The 18,444-nt window shown below is 43.0% G+C and overlaps 1 protein-coding gene across 1 annotated transcript in view; it reads left to right on the top strand.

The window, feature by feature from the left end:
- SCUBE2 (signal peptide, CUB domain, EGF-like 2) overlaps positions 1–18,444 on the top strand; it is a 66,795-nt gene that overhangs the window by 15,623 nt on the left and 32,728 nt on the right. The window contains exons 5-9 of the mRNA XM_008567793.1: positions 4,303–4,437; positions 10,104–10,220; positions 10,953–11,042; positions 15,916–16,032; positions 17,013–17,135. Coding sequence (XP_008566015.1) covers positions 4,303–4,437; positions 10,104–10,220; positions 10,953–11,042; positions 15,916–16,032; positions 17,013–17,135 — 582 coding nt within the window. The remainder of the gene's footprint in view (positions 1–4,302; positions 4,438–10,103; positions 10,221–10,952; positions 11,043–15,915; positions 16,033–17,012; positions 17,136–18,444) is intronic.

The following is an 18,444-nucleotide window of genomic DNA, read 5'->3' as shown; positions in this document are numbered from 1 at the left end:
CCGCCCTCGGGCGGGAGCGCCGCCGCGCTTCCCAAGCGGCGCACTATCCAGTGCGCCACCGGGCCGGCCCCAACAATGGCATTTTGAGGATTCATATCTGATGGCAAGCCCAGTCATTACTGATGTGCTTTAATCTACAGCCTGGGGGGAAAGTGTAAGCTTCCTAAGAACAACAAGCCTAACCATCCAAGGGTTAAGGACTTGAGCCAGGAGTGGGTGAGGTAGTTCTGAGTACAGACCTGCTCAGAAGTCCCAAGGTCCAGAGTCTTTCCTTGCCTTAGCTGTGACACAGATATTTCAGCAGAGTATCTCCATATCTCCTCCTTGGGGTCCCTTTGTGGACTTCGGTAGCAAGGATCTGCCTTGCACAGAGACCCTGAGCATCCTCTGAATATGTCTGAAGGGGCTAAGGATTCTTTAAAAGGAAGTCACAAGAGGAAAAAAAAAAAGTGCATTTACAAGAACAGGACCAGTACATGTGGAGACTTCTCTGCCATTCAGACTTGAAGCGGCTGAAGCACTCTGTGGTAAGAGAGAAGCTGAGCCCAAACTTTTCAGAAGTGGAAGTTTCCTGTATTCTCTGAGATGACCCCTTACCTCTCCTCGGGTCCCTAGCCACCCAGCCTCAAATATATTAGCCAGAACATCAGAGTTTAAGCAGCACTTAGTTGTGGCACTAAACCAAGAGTGTTCCAACATCCTGAATGCCCGGAAGCCTGAAAAACGGAACATAGCTCTTCCGTGCAGCTCACCCCATCTGAATTTAGTTTGTATTGTTGGAGTGTCTTGTCATAGTTATTCAGCTTTGTAGCAGTGTTTCTCAACCCTGGCCACACCTGAGAAGTTTAAAAAACACCATTGGCTAGGGCTCATGCAAGACTAGTTATATCAATATCTCTGGAGGTGGCCTCCAGGCATCAGGATTGAGAATCACTGTTATTTAGTCTGGAAAACTCCCCAGCCTAGTTATGTATGTGAACACATACCCTTTTGTATTTATACAGAGTGTATCGCCCAGCTTAACAACACATTTCTGATTGCTTTGTAGAAAAGAAATAGTGGGTTAAATGTGGGGCAACTCAGAGGGCAACACGCCTTTGCTCACATCCAATCCAGGATTTGCTGCTCAGGGAAACAAACCCTCTCCTACTCACCTTGAGTCTTGCCATGGGACACCTAGGCCAGGTGTGTTCCAGCGTGGCTCATCCTCTGGAATGTGCTTCCCTCACCCTTTGGCATAGACAAGGGCAAGTTTGTTAGGCTTTAGGGGATGGCTTGAATCCCATCAGTTTAGTTAAGCATCTGCTTGGTAGTGTGGGAGGACAGATGACTATGAGATCAGAAGCTTGAAAACAGATAACAGATATTTAAATGTGAATTTTCACATTTACACATATGCCCAGGAGCAAGTGACAGGCACATGAGAAATTAGGCTGGAGAAAATAAATTGCTTCTCTATCAGCTCTCTCCTTGAGCCTTTGTTGTGTCTGAGTCTTTTCTGGAAGTTTCTCTTCTTAGGCTCTGGTGTGCTGTGCTCTCTTGCTTGTTTGTTTATCATTGAACAGTTAATGAGCACCTGCTGTGTTCCAGGGCTGTGTTAATTAAAACAAAAATCTCTGTCCTCAAGGAGTTTGCATTCTAGTGGAGATAGATGAGTAAAGGATTTTGAGAATGCTATTTGGTAAGTGTCTTTTTTTTCTTTTTTTTCTGTTAAAAGAAAACTTTAATTTGTTTTAAAATACATGCTGTGTTAATTAAAACAAAAATCTCTGTCCTCAAGGAGTTTGCATTCTAGTGGAGATAGATAAGTAAAGGATTTTGAGAATGCTATTTGGTAAGTGTCTTTTTTTTCTTTTTTTTCTGTTAAAAGAAAACTTTAATTTGTTTTAAAATACATAACTGGGGAAAAATAATCCATCAATTCGTATCACCTGAAAAATTCTCTTTATATGGAGAGTGACATCACTTTAAGCACATGCATTCTTAAATTAGCTAAAAAGAATGTATAAGCACCATCAACGGGTCCCTTAACAAAGAACAGCAGATTTTAATCATGACTAGTCATTACAATGAAAGAGGACAAAGCAGCATAAATTCTTTTTATGCACACTCTTTTTATTTTTATAAGATAAATAATGTTTTGAAATGGATTTTTTCAATATTCATTAAGTTAAATAGAAGCATATAGAGCAATGAATAAAATAGTTTTCTTCTGAAAGAAAGTTGAGGGAAATCATGTAAATTACAAAAATACAATGTTAGGGCTCATCCTGAACGTGGACTGTGGAGCTGCACTTCTGGGTTGATCTCCTGGCTCAGCCACTGATTATAACCTGATAAAGTCTTCTAACCTTGAATCATAACAGTATGTACCTCATGGAATTTCTGTGAGAATTAGTTATAGGCTTTAAACCAGTGCATATGATAAGTACTGTATAGGGTTAGCTGTTGTTATTGACAGTTACTTCTCTAGTGGAAGTTAATCAACCAAGTGTATCACTTTTGTTCAATTTCCACAAAGGAGTAAGCAAAAACAATAAATGATTAAGTTAATAATCAAATTCATTGATGAAGGAAACCGTATACTAGCAATGTAGAAAGAACCATATAGGAGAAATAAAAAAAATACTTTGGAAAGATGAGAGATAATTGCATCATTCTCCAACCCTGTCTCCCAGACATTCGTGTTGGAAGTGACCTTTGCTTTGGTAAGGTAACCCTCCGTCGTTGCCCAGGAAGACATAGGCACAGCTCTGATAGGCTGGGATTGGTGCTGGTGGCTGTTATGGTCATGGTGGAGGTTAGGCCTGGATTGAAGGCCAGCTCGGTAAGCATATTAATACAGCTGTGCACAGGCTATTGAGGACACAGTGGGAAGAAAGTCCCCTAAGGCTGTTCTCGGGCTGTGGCAGAAAGCTTCCTCCCTCCCTGCCTTTCTGAAGGCTCCTTCTCAGGGCTCCTGGGACTATGGCTGTCTCCTCTGCCTCCTCCCTGCACCTGGTATTGTCCAGAATTCAACCTCTACCTGTTTCCTTTCTGCTCCCTTTCCCTGCCTTCCCACATGCCTGCCTTTGCTCTCACTGATATCCACCACTTTACCAGGCAACTGCAAGTAAATGGCTTTCAAAGCTGTACTGGCAACACCAGATTCTCTTCCAGCCTACCTACGCAGGTTTCCCACTGCCTGCTGGACCTAGCCCTGAATTTCAGCATTTCACACATACCACTGCCCTGCCTTGGGGAGGGGGGACCATTTCTTCATCCCCATTTCTGTACCCAGTGCTCGTCTTCCCCATATTTCTTTTCCAGAAAGGCTTGGTGTCACCTTTCTGTCACCTCCTGGCCCTAGAGGCACCTTGTCCACCCCCAGCCTTCTTTGCCTTGCTTCCTGGCATTCCCATCACCAGCACCAGCTCTGCCTCCTGTCCCCCCCTCCCCTCAGTACTAGCTGAGGCTGTGTCAGGTGCATGTGTGAAGCTGGACTCCCAGGCTTGCTATTCTTTCCTTCCCCATGTCCTATGTTCAGCTGCCACCTTATATTTCCCAAAGTGTGGGCCTTACTATGTCTCCCTGCTCTAGTTATTCCCAACTGCCTCCCAAATTAAGTAGGAGCTTCTTTGCCTGGTATTTAAGCTCTCTCATTGTGACCCCAATCTATCTTCCCAGACATGTCTCCTGTAACTTCCCCCATGTACCCTGTGTTCCAGCCAAATGGGATGACTCACGGGCATCTGAATATACTCAGTCCATGCTTCCTAGCCGTGGAGCTGTTGCGCAGGCCCTTTCTTCTGCCTACAGTCCCTTCTCTCCTGATGTATAATTGAAGAAATCCTAAGTGTCCATCTTTCATCAGCTTTTCCGTAAAACCTATCCTGATACCCTACAACCACATGAGACCTCTCTGTCCTTTGTATCATCTTTTTCATTATCCCAGAATCATTTTTATGTTTGTCTCTTTGGCTTTACTGAAGGGTGTGCTCCTAGAGGGAAGGAATTTTATCTTACTCATCTGTATTTTACTGTCTCCTTTAGCACCATGCTTTGGAAAGAGAAGATGTTCACTAAATATTTACTGAACTGATTATCTTGTGCCTGTGGGGTGGGCCTGGCTAAGTGAGCCTCAGACCCATGAGGGCTGTATTAATCATCTGAGGGCCCCACTGACTTCGATTCTGAGAGCTTCTGCACTGCAGGGGCTGGTAGAGGGACCTCACCTTTGCTTGGCGGGAGTCCCTGAGCTGCTGGGCTGGATGGCATTTGAAATAGTCGCAAAAGCAAAGGCTAATCCCTCTGTCCCTCCAGATGTGGACGAGTGCTTGGAGAACAATGGTGGCTGCCAGCACACCTGTGTCAACGTCATGGGGAGCTACGAGTGCCTCTGCAAGGAGGGCTTCTTCCTGAGTGACAATCAGCACACGTGCATCCACCGCTCAGAAGGTACCTCTGCCCTGTGGGGGGCGGGGAGGGGGACAGAATCACATCTGAGAATCCCCCACCCCCATGCACACACAATGACTTTAGAGGGGAAGCATGGGGTATAAGAGGCTTGAGGACGCAAATAGACTGCGCTGCTGGCTAACCGTGGGCAAGTTATTTTAACTTCAATTTCCTCACCTGGCAAATTAAGTGAGTTGGACTGGGTGAGCTCTGTGGTCCTTTCAAACTCTCACATTCTGTGATTCTTATCTTTAAATAGAGTACATTTCAAACATGATTAGATGTCTCAGGAGAAATATAATGGATGATCTGCCAGGTTCTTCAAAAAGGTGCAGAAAACCACAGCACCAGTGTGAGCCTGCTCCTTGCTCTGGGTGGATAGGGAGGGGGCTGGATCCTTCCTATGGAGACTTCAATAAATTGCCCTGTTTTCAGTCCCGACCTAGATCTGGTCCTTCCCTGTTTTGCATTTTTGAACTCCAAGTCTCTGGGTTCTGAAAGACTCCCTCCCTGGACTTGGGCTTTCTATGCCGCGGTTTCCTTCACTCACGTTACCATTTACCATTCCTCCATAAATTTTTTTGAACTCCAAGTCTCTGGGTTCTGAAAGACTCCCTCCCTGGACTTGGGCTTTCTATGCTGCGGTTTCCTTCACTCACGTTACCATTTACCATTCCTCCATAAATTTGCAGAAAACTCTTTTTCTGATGGCCTCTCTTCATTTCTCTTTGCTTTGAGTTTATACCTTTTTTTATTCCTCTGTTATTTTTGTGGGTTCTTGGGAGGGAGAGGCATTAAGTACATGTAGCCAATCAGTTATTTTTAACTAAATGTCATCCTTTAATTCTTCTCTGCTCTTTCTCAAGCCAGAGAGCCACATTTTAGTGGCTATACTCCTCTTGAGGTTGCATCTGCCTGTGTTTAGGGAAAGTGCCCTAAATATTAGACTATTAACTCCTTTTGGCATGTTCTGCTTATTCATTCCCATAACTTAAGAATGAGGTCATTTTAAGTTCTACTTTTTAATCACAAATCTGTACATTTATTATTTTAATCATGGTTTTAGTGAGTTTTCAAGGTTTTCTTCATGAAAGGTGATTTTTGTCTCATATTCCAAGCATGATGGCTCGTACCTTATACCTAATTAGAATTCCTGTTTGGGTGAAGAATTATCAGAGAAACCACCAGGGGCCAATAGGCATGATGGCTATTATCTCCCCATGTCTGCTCATTCTCAGTGTTTGGGGTGGGAGAGTCACACACACTGGCTCTAATCAGGTGTGGCCCTTGGTAGAGTAGCAGCTGGGTTTCATGCTCCTGCTGGGGTCTCTGGACCCTTCGGTGTGCACTGCAGTCTTGTCTGACACAGGCACAATTTGAGGTGGGAATGAATTAAGATGCCAGCAGCACAGAGTGATCCGAATTTAAGGGTGTTTCCATTTCCCCTTTTGGTTGCTCCAAGCTGCTTCTGGAAAGTTGCTCTGGCTTTCCTTTCAGGTGGCTGGGGAGGGAGGTGGGGCCTTGTGGTAAAGCCATTGCTTGAACACTCCCAGTATAGATCCCACCTACTCACAGAGCAGCTTGTGGGATTACAATCATCTTTATCCTCAGACCCTCTCTTTCCTCCTGTAGCCCCCCAGGCTGATTAAAGACACAGGCTCTTTATAACAGAAGTAAATACAAACGCAGTTCTTTTCTGCGAACTGTGTTTTCTAAATTTTCTACAATTCAGACATTCTTGGATCCCCTGAAGAGTATTTAAAATGAACATATTTGTCTGGAACTAAAACCAACATCCAAGAATTTGAGTTGTGGTCTGGAAGTGCTCTCTGTGATTTGCTGTTGCATTTCAACCTGATTGCTTGGCAAATTCATGGCAGTGGGAGCCAACAGATTATAGCGATTTGTAATGAAGAATCTTTCCATTCTAGGGTTTTAATTCTTCAAATAGAACAACCTGTAAATAATTCTCCTCTAGGATTTTCTCCCTGATGTGCATACCCTTGGAAACTGTATTAAAGTAAACTTTAAAACCCACAGTTGAAACCCTATAAATGGTTAAAAGAAGGTAACGCTGCAAGCTAGCATTTTCTAGTGCTACTGTTGTTGTTTTTAATAGTTATTTACTGAGTGTTCATAAAAATAGGGGATCATGATAGCTGATTCCGAGGGAAAGCTCAAGCTACTGATTTGGTTTTTATCCTTAGAGACCCCAAAGCTCTGATAAAGAGACTGTGTGTTTTCACCCATGTAATGGGGGTAGGCTGGAGAGAAACACATCGCCCCCAGCCTGCCTTTGTTCCTATTCATGGGTGCTCAGGCTCTCAAAATGAGCATTCCTCTTTTGTTTTGTCTGCTCTAAGAATATTTGGATGGTGTTCTGCTGCCTTGTCAGAGTACTGGAGCGGGTGTCAGGATAGTAAAGATGGGGTTATACTCTCAGCAGAGCCTGCTTCCCATTTTATATATTGTCTCTTGCTCTGTTCACAAGGCATATTTTTATTTGATTCCCAGACATATTCTTCAGTGGAACCCTGAGCCTGGGGTGCACCAGAATGGGGTATTTCCAGTGTTTCTGAGCTGTTTCCCTTCCGGTGAACTCACAGCCCTAGATACGACTGCCAGGCCAGCTTTTGGGAGAGCTAGGGCTGTGGCTGGGCCTCCCAGCATGTTCCAGATCTATCCGCTTTCCCTAGCAGTTGCCTTATTTTGAGTCAGGGTACTATGAAAGGCCTCAGGGTCATCTCTTGAAAAGCCATCAGCATTTCCAGAATCATTTAGGCCACCATTACCTCCTGGTAACTTCAGGTCTAGCTTGATATGATATGACATCAAGGGCAACCTCGCTCTGTATCCCAATGGTATCTGCCACAAAGTTGTTCTTAAGAAATATTTCTTGTGTAAATGAATTGCTCTGAGGTAGTAAAGGTCATTTTGCGAATGTCTTAACAGACTTATAAATAGAGTGAAAAAGAAGCAGCATCTGACTTGTTTGTGGAGTGTACTTTCTAGAGGTTACTGCAACTTTTTCTTGGGCACCATTATATTTACCCCTGAGTGTTCCTGGCGCTGGTTATTTTAAATGCTCTGCTGACCCAAAGACAAACACAGTACTTGCTGGGCCTTCTCAGAAGGACAGGACTTAGTACTGAGGAGCAGATAACATCTTCAGAAATTACCAGCCAGCGCAGAGAGCCATCCAGTAGACCTTAGTGGTTAAGAGATGAGGAGACAGTTTTGCCAATGAGAGATCTCTCTCCATTGTCTCCATCACGAAGCAGAGAGCAGCCTCAAAGCCTGCCAAACCAGGGCCGGTGCCACCATCCTGCTCTTTGATGCCTCCAAGCCTTTTCCAAGCCCTCCTCCCTTCCTGGCTTGGTGAGCTCTCACTCAACCTTCAATATCCTGCCTAACTTCTAATAAGGGTAAGGAGAATAGCTACCTTTTTTGGAGCATTTATTATGTGCAAAGGCTTGTCTTAAGATATGCCATATCCCTTTTAATTCTTACAAGCACCACCCTATGAGCTAAGTATTATTATCCCCATTTTCAGTTGAGAAAGTTGTGGAGAAGGTAAAGCAACAAGGTCACACAGGGAGTTAGTGGCAAATTAGTATTCAAACGCGAGTCTGCCTAACCCTAAAGCTGTGCTCTTAGTCACTGTGCGGGGCTACCTCAGAGCCTCCCTGGGGGCCTCAGACAGGGCACCCATTTTGTGTTTTGGCTCCTACAGCACTTTATTTATTCCTCAGTTATAGCACATGGCACTCTGGGTTGGATTGTGTATTTATCTATCTGTCTCTCTAACCATGAGCCACTCCAAGCCAGGGACCTTGATTCATTTCTGCCTGGTGCCTCCCACAAGATGTGCTCAATGCACGTTTGTTTGATGAATGGATGAATGAATGGTGTATGCAATCTGCACATAGCTGCCGCACCATGATACAGTAACAAAAGTCCAATGGGTAATAGGAAACAGGCAGCAACAAATGGCGTTCCTAAACCATTACTTATGCCAGAGAAAACAATGAGGGTTACCTTTCAGGAAATCTTCCCAAAGCCATGGACAGAAGACCCCTGCAGTTTGCTAGGCATGGGCCTTTATAGTGAGTAGACCTTAGTGGTTAAGAGATGAGGAGACAGTTTTGCCAATGAGAGATCTCTCTCCATTGTCTCCATCACGAAGCAGAGAGCAGCCTCAAAGCCTGCCAAACCAGGGCCGGTGCCACCATCCTGCTCATACAACAGGATCTGATGGGCTCTCAGGGCCCCTCATAGCGAGGTTGTCCCTGAGGGTGTCCAGCGGGCCAAGCACAGTGGAGACCACGAATCCTGCCTCCAGAGCTTCAAAAGGAGGGTCCAGGCCCTCCAAGACTCACCTGTGGAGCTAGACTTCCAGCATTTCATGGTTTTTCTGGGGCTAATTGCTGGAGGCAGAGCACCTGTAAATTTATTTTTTAAATTGTAAAATATTTTTAAGATGTCATGCTCAAAGAATATATATATATATTTTTTCCTTTTTGTCTTTTTTACTGACTGGTAACGGGATCGCAACCCTTGGTGCTGCGCCCACACCGCGCTCAGCCAGTGAGTGGGAACCGGTCTCCACATGGGATCTGAACCCTCGGCGGGAGCGCCACTGCGCTCCCAAGCGGCGCAATCTCCAGTGCGCCACCGGGCCGGCCCGAAAGAATATTGTTATAACATTGGAGGAACTAAAAAATAAAATAGAAGATCCAGAATCCCACCACATAACCAGCTATTTTGATTTTTTCATATTCCTATTTAGTTGTTCATATGCATACCCAATTTTTATAAAGGGATAATCACAGAACATCACAAGTATTTAATTAGTTCTTTTAAATCAGAAAAATTACAGAGGACTCTGTAAGAATTCAAACACTCTGAAGTGTATAAAGAAAAACACATAGTCTTCCCCCACCTATTTCCTTTGCCAGAGGTAACCACTGTTAACAGTTTGACAAGTAGATAGTTTTGTAGGTGGCTTTTAAAAAAATTTTGGCCTGTCATCAAATGCATTCATATACAGTCTTCATAATTTCCCCCACCTATTTCCTTTGCCAGAGGTAACCACTGTTAACAGTTTGACAAGTAGATAGTTTCGTAGGTGGCTTTTAAAAAAATTTTGGCCTGTCATCAAATGCATTCATATACAGTCTTCATAATTACTGGTTAATGTCTCATTAATTGTGTGCAGAGTCACCATTGCCTCTGATTACCCTCCCTTCTAACTAATCCAGATGGAATCTGATGAGAGAAATCCTAAAATATATGTACAAATTAAATATTGTCCGTTTATTCCAAACTTTCCCAAAGCCCCAATACAGTCATATTAATAGACAAATTTCTCTAGATGGAACAAAGAAATAGTCTAGAATCTCTTGATTTAATTCCTCTGAGGTAGTCAAAGTCTCCCCTCACTCTCCTGCATGACTTTGTTCAGACCTGTTTCAGCATTTCTACAATTTGTTCTCTATCTGCTTACATGGACGGGGTTTGAAGCAGAGTTGTCTCTTTTATGCACAGTGCTTGGCATGTACTAGGTGCTCAAATACTTGCAGAATGAAACTCAGAGTTACTTTGGAGCAAACACAGCCCTGGTTGTGGAAATCTCAGTGCTTTATGTGTTGATTCATTTCTCTCAGTGACCTGTAACCATGGAAACGGTGGGTGTCAGCACTCCTGTGAAGATACTGCGGAAGGCCCAGAGTGTAGCTGCCATCCACAGTACAAGATGCACACAGATGGGCGGAGCTGCCTTGGTGAGTGGTGACCATACACTGGGTAAGGATCTGCCCCAGCCTGCCCCGTCCCAATCCTAACCCTAACCCCTTGGTGGTGTTTAGCACTAAATGCAGGGTGTTTGTGGTTCATTTGCCCCCAAACAAGCCCCATGCTGCTTCACATGTTGCAGTGGGCCTGGTCTAGACCTGGAGTGGAGGTTCCTCTTGCCCCGTGTGACCTTGGAAAGTCCTTCCTCCTCTCCTGGACTAGGCTGCTCCTGAAGCTGATATACTAGAGACTGTGGCAACATGTCCCATGGGGCCTGGGCGACCCAAAGTTAGAGCTAGCTGGTTGTAATGACACAGCAACCTTTCGGGTTAGCAGGAGCCAGGATTACATATTTCTGGTGGGATGCCTGCCCTTCACGGCATGTCCTTTGCTAGCTGCTTTTAGAGGTTTCCATGCCCAGGGCTCTTTTTGTCCTGGACTAGGGGTACTGGAGTGAATCCAAAGCTTGCATTCCCTAGTGTCTCTTTGGTCATTGCAATATACTTCGAGAATCTTTTCCATATTTAATGTTTACTGAGTTGTGGCCATTTGACATGCTGTGTTTTCTGCAGAGCCTCATGACAACACATTTTTATTGAGTGAACAGAGTCACATCTCTTACATTGCTCTCATGTCTGGGATTTCAGCAGAAATGGTTGTGCAGGGGGTGAATAATTTGACTCATTCAATCTGAGAACTGTGCTCTCTTGTTTCTGTTGTAGAGCAAGAGGACACAGCCCTGGAGGTGACAGAGAGCAATGCCACATCAGTAGCGGATGGGGACAAGCGGGTGAAACGGCGTCTACTCATGGGTGGGCACCTCCCCTCCCCTCCCCTGGCGACTGCCACTGTCCCTTTCCCTCCCCAACATGTTGTTCCATCAGGCCTGAACTTGGGGGCCATGCGCCTTCAGACCAGCTCCTGTGAATCCAGGGTGTGTCCGTTCTTTACCCTCTGCTGTTGCTTCATCACCATCCAAGACCACCCAGACCCCTGGTGTTGTGGGAAGAGTGCTGGCCAAGCCATCAGAATAATTGGGCTAATGTCCTAAAACTGCCCCAACTGTGAGACTTGGCAAACTGCCCTGAGCCTTTGTCTCTAATGGATGTAGTAAAATCTACCTCTTATGTTACCAGGAAGCTCCATTAAGATAATAATATGCAGAAGTGCCCAGAGTCCAGTGCCTGGGATTTGGAGGGTGGTCAGTGAATATCAGATCCCTTCCTTCTGAGCAGCTGGGATGAGAAGGGCGCTCTGGCAGCCTCTAGCTTAGCATGGAGATTTGTCTGTGTTGTGTCCACCGAGTCTTCAGTCTCTGACTCAGCCAGTGTTAATGTGGAAGAGATGAATGGAGAAAGAGTGGCACTTGGCTGTGAGCCGTGGAAGGTCTGCCAGCCGGTTCACAGTTGAGCTGGAGACCAGAGCAGCCGTAGCGGCAGTGGCTGGGGGAGGTTGGGGGGAGTCAGACAGATCCTTTGTTTGACACATTATTGTTCTGGAGGAAGTTTGGTTGGACCTAAACAAAACTGATCTTTTGACAGCTTCTGGACTTAATAAGTAAGATATTGAGCAACCACTGGTTACCTAGCAGGTAACATTTCTGAGCTCTTTTCTGCTCTTTAAAAATATCTTTTTTGGCAGGTGGCCAGTACAGAGATCTGAACCCTTGACCCTGGTGCTACAACACCGTGCTCTAACTAACCAAGCTAACCAGCCAGCCCTAAAAATTATTAGTTTTAATTGTCTTAAATTAAAATAGTGATATGAATAATATAAAAACTTAATTACTACTAAGTTTGTAAAGAAATACATCATTTCCTTGTCTTATAACTTCCCATTTCTTCATCTCATTTGCCAGGGGCAACAATTTTCAATTTTTCTAGTTGTTTCTTCTTCTGACTCCTCTTCCCCTATATTTCTGAAAAATGAATTGTATACAGTTATTTCTTGATATGTCAGTTTTAGATAGTAGCTTCTGATTTCCTACTATGGAACATTAGGTTTTAACTCTCTCTGCACCCCCCCACCCCCAATACACACCTCCCCTGCATCATACCCTTAATATAGTTTTATCACAATGTATTTTTATTTATTTATTTATTTTATTTTATTTTGTCAATATACAATGTGGTTGATTATTGTGGTCTATTACCGAAACTTCCCTCCCTCCCCTCTCTCCCCCCTCCCTCCCTACAACCTCATATCTGTTCACTTGTCATATCGACTTCAAGGAATTGCGATTGTTGTGTCTTCTTCCCTCCCCCGCAGTTTGTTTGTGTATTTATTTATTTTTAACTCCTACAAATATGTGAGAACATGTGATATTTCTCTTTCTGTGCCTGACTTGTTTCATTTAATATAATTTTCTCTAGGTCCATCCATGTTGTTGCAAATGGCAGTATTTCATTCGTTTTTATAGCTGAGTAGTATTCCATTGTGTAGATATACCACATTTTCCATATCCACTCATCTGATGATGGACATTTGGGCTGGTTCCAACTCTTAGCTATTGTAAAGAGTGCTGCGATGAACATTGGGGAACAGGTATACCTTTGACTTGATGATTTCCATTCCTCTGGGTATATTCTCAGCAGTGGGATAGCTGGGTCATCTGGTAGATCTATCTGCAATTGTTTGAGGAACCTCCATACCATTATCCATAGAAGCTGCACCATTTTGCAGTCCCACCAACAATGTATGAGAGTTCCTTTTTCTCTGCAACCTCTCCAGCATTTATCATTCACAGTCTTTTGAATATTAGCCATCCTAACTGGGCTGAGATGGTATCTCAGTGTGGTTTTGATTTGCATTTCCCGGATGCTGAGTGATGTTGAGTATTTTTCCACGTGTCTATTGGCCATTGTCACAATTTAAATCAATATTATGTGCTTACATTATTGTGACTATAAATATCTAAATATGATTCACTCTGAAGTCAGGTAACATGCTATGATTATATTTTCTTTGTTTGCTTAGTTCCTCTTACCAATTCTTTTGCAAATTTCTGACAGAGCTCTAAAACCCTTTTCAGTGTGTTCAGATAACAGCAGGTAACTTGTCAATACAATTTTGTTCTTTAAAAAGTGTCTTCTGAGGTTCCCACCTTCTTCTCTTATGGACCTGACCCTTGGCTAGTTGCACAACTCTCCTCTAGGCCTTTACAGCCTTCACTGCTTTTCTGTTTTGTGGATCCCATGTCATGTCTTTTGTTAGTTTACACAGTGAATAAGACAGAGATTTTTAAAAACTTGCATGCCTGAAAATGTCTTTATATTCTACCTTCACCTTTCATTGAGAGTTTGGTTCAGTATAGAATGCAGAGTTGGAAAGAATATTCCATCAGAGTTTTGACTTCAGTGTTCCACTGTTTTCAAGCATGCCATGCTGTGTTGAGAAACCTATAGTCATTTTTATTCTTGATTCTTTGAATGAAACCTGTGAAAGCTTCTCTCTGGAAATTTTTGGAATCTTCTCCTTGTCCTTGGTGATCTGAAATTTCACAATAATGTCACTTATTGTGGGACTTTTCCCACCTGTTGTGCTGAGTACTAGCAAGCCTTTTCAATACGGACATTTAAGTCCCTTGGTTCTGAGAAATTTTCATATATCTTTTTCCTTGGTAAATTTCTTCACACCATTTTCTCTGTTCTTTCTCTCTGAAACTCCTATTAGTTGGCTGTTATAACTCCTGGACTGATCCTCTAATTTTCTTCTCTTTTCTCTTCTTTATATTTTTGCTCTACAATTTAGGAGATGTTTCATTTTTTTCTTCTAATCTTTTACAGGATTCTTTTTTAATTTTCAAGAATTGTACTTCACTTTTTTGTTGTAGGAACCTGTTCTTATTTCATGAATGCTTTTCTTCTCTCCCTGAGGAAATTAATTATAAGATTTTAATTTCCCTTTTGTTTCCTATATTATCTTTGTTTCCTTTGGGTTTCTTTTTCCTTCTGTGTTTGATTTGGTGTATTTATTTCAAAGTAGAGGCTTTTCTAAAGTGTCTGGTGATTCTTCACTGATTTTTCATATTTAACAGTGAAATACGAATATTTCACTATTATTCTGTTGATTGGTAGCCTTCATGTTTGGGTGACTAGGCAGTCACAGCCATTTCATTTGGAGATCCTCAAATGCCAGTACCTATAGGTCTTTCCACTGGGCGGGTCTATTTAGCTGGAGAGAAATCCTTCAGTCTCCCCGCTAGGGGATTGAAGCTTAGCTGCCAGCATTCGGGGAGCTGGGGGAATGGGGATGGTAATGAAGGGACGAGGGTTTGAGATGTCACTTTTCAGGGTACAGATTTTCACCCAACCATGTCTCCCTCTCCTCCTCTGCTATTCCTGATGCCGTTGAATCTGGTGCCTCTCTGGTCCAGCTTCTCCAGAGAATAAACTTCTCTGCTGTAGCCAGCATAGGAAGGAGTGGTCATGTGGCTGTGTGGAATTAAGGAGGAGCTCTGGGGTTTATCTGCTCCTTATACAGACTCTCAGTCAATTCTCCTATTTTTACCTGCATCCTTGTCTCTGCCTCTGGAGTAACTTGATACCTCCAATTGCTGGGCCCTTCTGGGATTCTGTGGCTTACATGAGCTTAGCACTTCACACCTCCCCTGTAGACCTCCACGGTTTAGCTTTCTGCTATGCCAGTTACTGTCCCTTCATGGCACCTCCAAAGTATTTGACATCCTTCATCTACTGTCTCTTCTTCCATCTTCTTTGTCCATAAGGATTTATATGTTTAAAGATACATTTACTCTCACTTTAGTGAGGTTTTGAGAGGAAATAGAAATAAATATACATGTTCTATCTGTCATGTTTAATTAGAACTAAGCTTGTCACCCTAGGCCTTAAAATGAGGTGGCTATGGAAGTAAAGTCATGTTTGTGGATGCCTGGGTGCTAACAATGGAAGGAATGTCGAATAGCACTTGTCTATTGCCTGGAATAACTTTATGAGGTGCAGAACCAGAAGGCCATTTGCTTATTGTTCCTCATCTCCATATTTGTGCTTTAATAATCATGGCTGAATTTTCACGTAGTTATGACAGGTCTTTTTTTCCTTTCAAGGAAGGTTAAACTTCTAATCTGAGTAAAATGACCATTACAAGGAAGAAGTCATCAGTCTGCAACAAGGGAATGGTTAGGGTAGGCAGTGCTTTTCGTCTCTTGCTTTGCCCATTGCTCATATTGGAAGGAGAAGGTTCAGGGTTAAGAAAGGGACTTCCCTCTTTGCCCCATTCTGCACTCACATCTAGCTAGCCTGCCAAATGTCGTCTCTTGCTTTGCCCATTGCTCATATTGGAAGGAGAAGGTTCAGGGTTAAGAAAGGGACATCCCTCTTTGCCCCATTCTGCACTCACATCTAGCTAGCCTGCCAAATGTGGTCAGACTTAGCAAGTTGCCAGCTGTGGATCAGCAGGAATGTAGTGGGGGACAGCTCTGCAGATTGGAAGACACCATTATACCCCTGATCACCCCAACAAGCTTCCTGAGGAAATAGAACTCATTTAGATGGGTGGGAGGAGCTGCACTTCTCTCCCTCTGTCTCACCTGCAGGCGGCAGAGACCGGGGGTGTAACTGGGAGTACCCCACCACGCTTCTTGGCCTTCATGAATGTTGTCAAATATTAACAGCTGTATCAGCACTTCTTTAGGAAGCCAACTGCCTTTTCTTACCTCCTTGTCAGAGACGTGTGCTGTCAACAATGGGGGCTGTGATCGCACCTGTAAGGATACTTCGACAGGTGTTCACTGCAGTTGTCCTGTCGGATTTACTCTCCAATTGGATGGGAAGACATGTAAAGGTAGCCTTCTTCTTTCCAGGGATGCTGGGTGCCCTGCTATGGAGGAAGTCCATGCTGCTAATGTGTGGAGATAAAGGCAGCTCCTCTCCACACCCCTTGAGTGGTGCTGGATTTGCTGCTGATTCATATCGATGGAAGCTTTTCTTCCCTGGGCTAGTGGAAGGTTATAATTGAGTCAGCCTAATTAGAACCAACTTAATTACACCAACTGTTGAGGAGGTCAGTCTCTACAAGCATCAAATAATCCATTTCAGGTAGTGGCCTTATTAGAAAAAGGCAGTTCAAGAAAGCATTTATTTTCAAGTGATAATATCAACATATCATAAATAATAGCCTAGAGATTGTTATATAAATAACAGCCAAGATTATTATCCAGAGATCTTAATTAATAACTGTACCATTAACTTTTACTGATGAAAAGAGACCCCAATGACTTGCTAGTATTTCATGGGCAACAGTACAAAGAATTAGTCCTTTAGCATGATAAAAAGTAGATCACCAGTTACCAGACGAAACTGAGAAAAGATATAAGATTCAGTATCAGGAATTATTTTAAAACATCAAGGCTATTCAATCATTGTGTAATTTGCCAAAACAATGCTCTAGTCCTTTATAGCTTTAATCACTAAACTGGAATAGAAAGGATACTAAAGGGAGCCAGCCATCTCATCTTGAGACAGCCCTACAAGGATAAGAACATAACAGGACATCACCGTTCTTTCTCCTAGTTTGTTTCCACAGCGCCAGTCAAGGGCATCACAAGTCAGAGTTCTCAGAGGATGAGGCACTTGTCTTTCAAAACTGGTTAAGCCAGACAAGAAACCATGTGTAAGACTGAAAACATCGGCAAACATTCTTAAATGCTTTTGTGGGTCTGTTTTTATGTCAGAGACTAGTGAACGCACTCAATAGCACGTCAGGGATTTGTGGGAAGAGAGGCAAGTATAGCTCTCTGACTCGCTGATGCTTGCCTGTTACAGATATTGATGAGTGCCAGACCCGCAATGGAGGCTGTGATCATTTCTGCAAAAACACTGTCGGCAGTTTTGACTGCAGCTGCAAAAAAGGATTTAAATTATTAACAGATGAGAAGTCTTGCCAAGGTATGTGCTGAAAACAGAGCTGTGCAAATGACCCACTGGTTGGAGCAGAGAAGACGTCTCTCTGGCAGAGAGACTGGCTTGCCAGGCTTCTTTTTGGAGTCGTGAATCCAACCTCCAACTGGGCTTCACTGATTTCATCTGTTAGGTAGAATAAAATACTGATGTAGCTCACAGGTATATTTTGGAAATTAAGCTGTTAATGATTAGAAAACACCTCAAAGAACCCATCTGGTGTGATTACAGCAGAGCTCACTGCTAGAAATGGAATGGAACACAGAATGCAAACAGGGTTGTATTAGGGTGTGGAGATTATGGATAATTTTCCTTTTCTAAAATTTCCTTTAATGTTATTGAATTTGTAACAAAAGTTGGTGGCAAAAATCTATAGAGTTAGTTAACATGCCTTCCTAGCAAGAAGTTAGGGTCAATCCATAATAAAGATCATGTAGCAGTTGGTCTCTTCCTATGGCCCTTGTTTTGAATGACCAGCCTTTGATGCTTGGGGAGAGTGAGGGAGGGGTTTGCGAGGAGATGCTGGTTGACCCTTAGGCGGGGTTACTCACCCCTTCTCAAACACATCCTTCCCACATAAGGGGTGCAGCAAGGGGACTTCTCTGGGTAGCAGTTGTTGTTGGTATTAATAACTGTTTTGAGTGGGGGTTTCATTTATATTTCTAGATGAGCACCTTCTATGTCCTATTGACGTGCAGGAAGAAAGGAAGGATGTGTTGTCAGTCATTCTCGCTCCATTTCTAGGAGTAAGGACTGCCTGACTTATTTTGTTAGAAATTTCAGAATTAAATCAAAATTAGAATATAATATCTGATTTAACTTCAGATAATAGAGATGTAGCATTACCTTTTTTAAAACTTTATGGTATGAATTGGGTATTTCTTCTCTCTGTTCGTTCTTCTTAATACATAATTCATCAGGCAGTTCAAGTATATTCTCCTTTAAGTTCAGTAAGTTAATTCTAGATTATTGTGTGGTTTTCTTCAGTTGGACTTGGAAAGCAAATTTGCTGTTTCACATAATGTTTCATAATGTATAGAGCAAGCAATACTGTTTAAGCTGTGTAAACACATTAAAAAGGAATTAGAAAAGTGATCTCATTACTTTTGGTGAAACAAAAGCCCACAGTGAGCAGCCAAAGTCAGCTACTGAACGAGTCCACTTTCTTGACAACTGGCTGATATTAATAACAGATTTCATAGAACGGCATCAATTACTAGGGAAGAAACTGACTTTTTCTCATTTTTCACTGATCGGTCCCAGTGGAACAAATATTTTTTTTTTTTTTTTTTTTTGT

The sequence above is a fragment of the Galeopterus variegatus genome, unplaced genomic scaffold, assembly GCF_000696425.1.
Source record: "Galeopterus variegatus unplaced genomic scaffold, G_variegatus-3.0.2 Scaffold344, whole genome shotgun sequence".
Lineage (NCBI taxonomy): Eukaryota > Metazoa > Chordata > Mammalia > Dermoptera > Cynocephalidae > Galeopterus > Galeopterus variegatus.
Note: the sequence above shows the minus strand (reverse complement) of the source record. Positions and strands in the feature narration are given on the sequence as shown.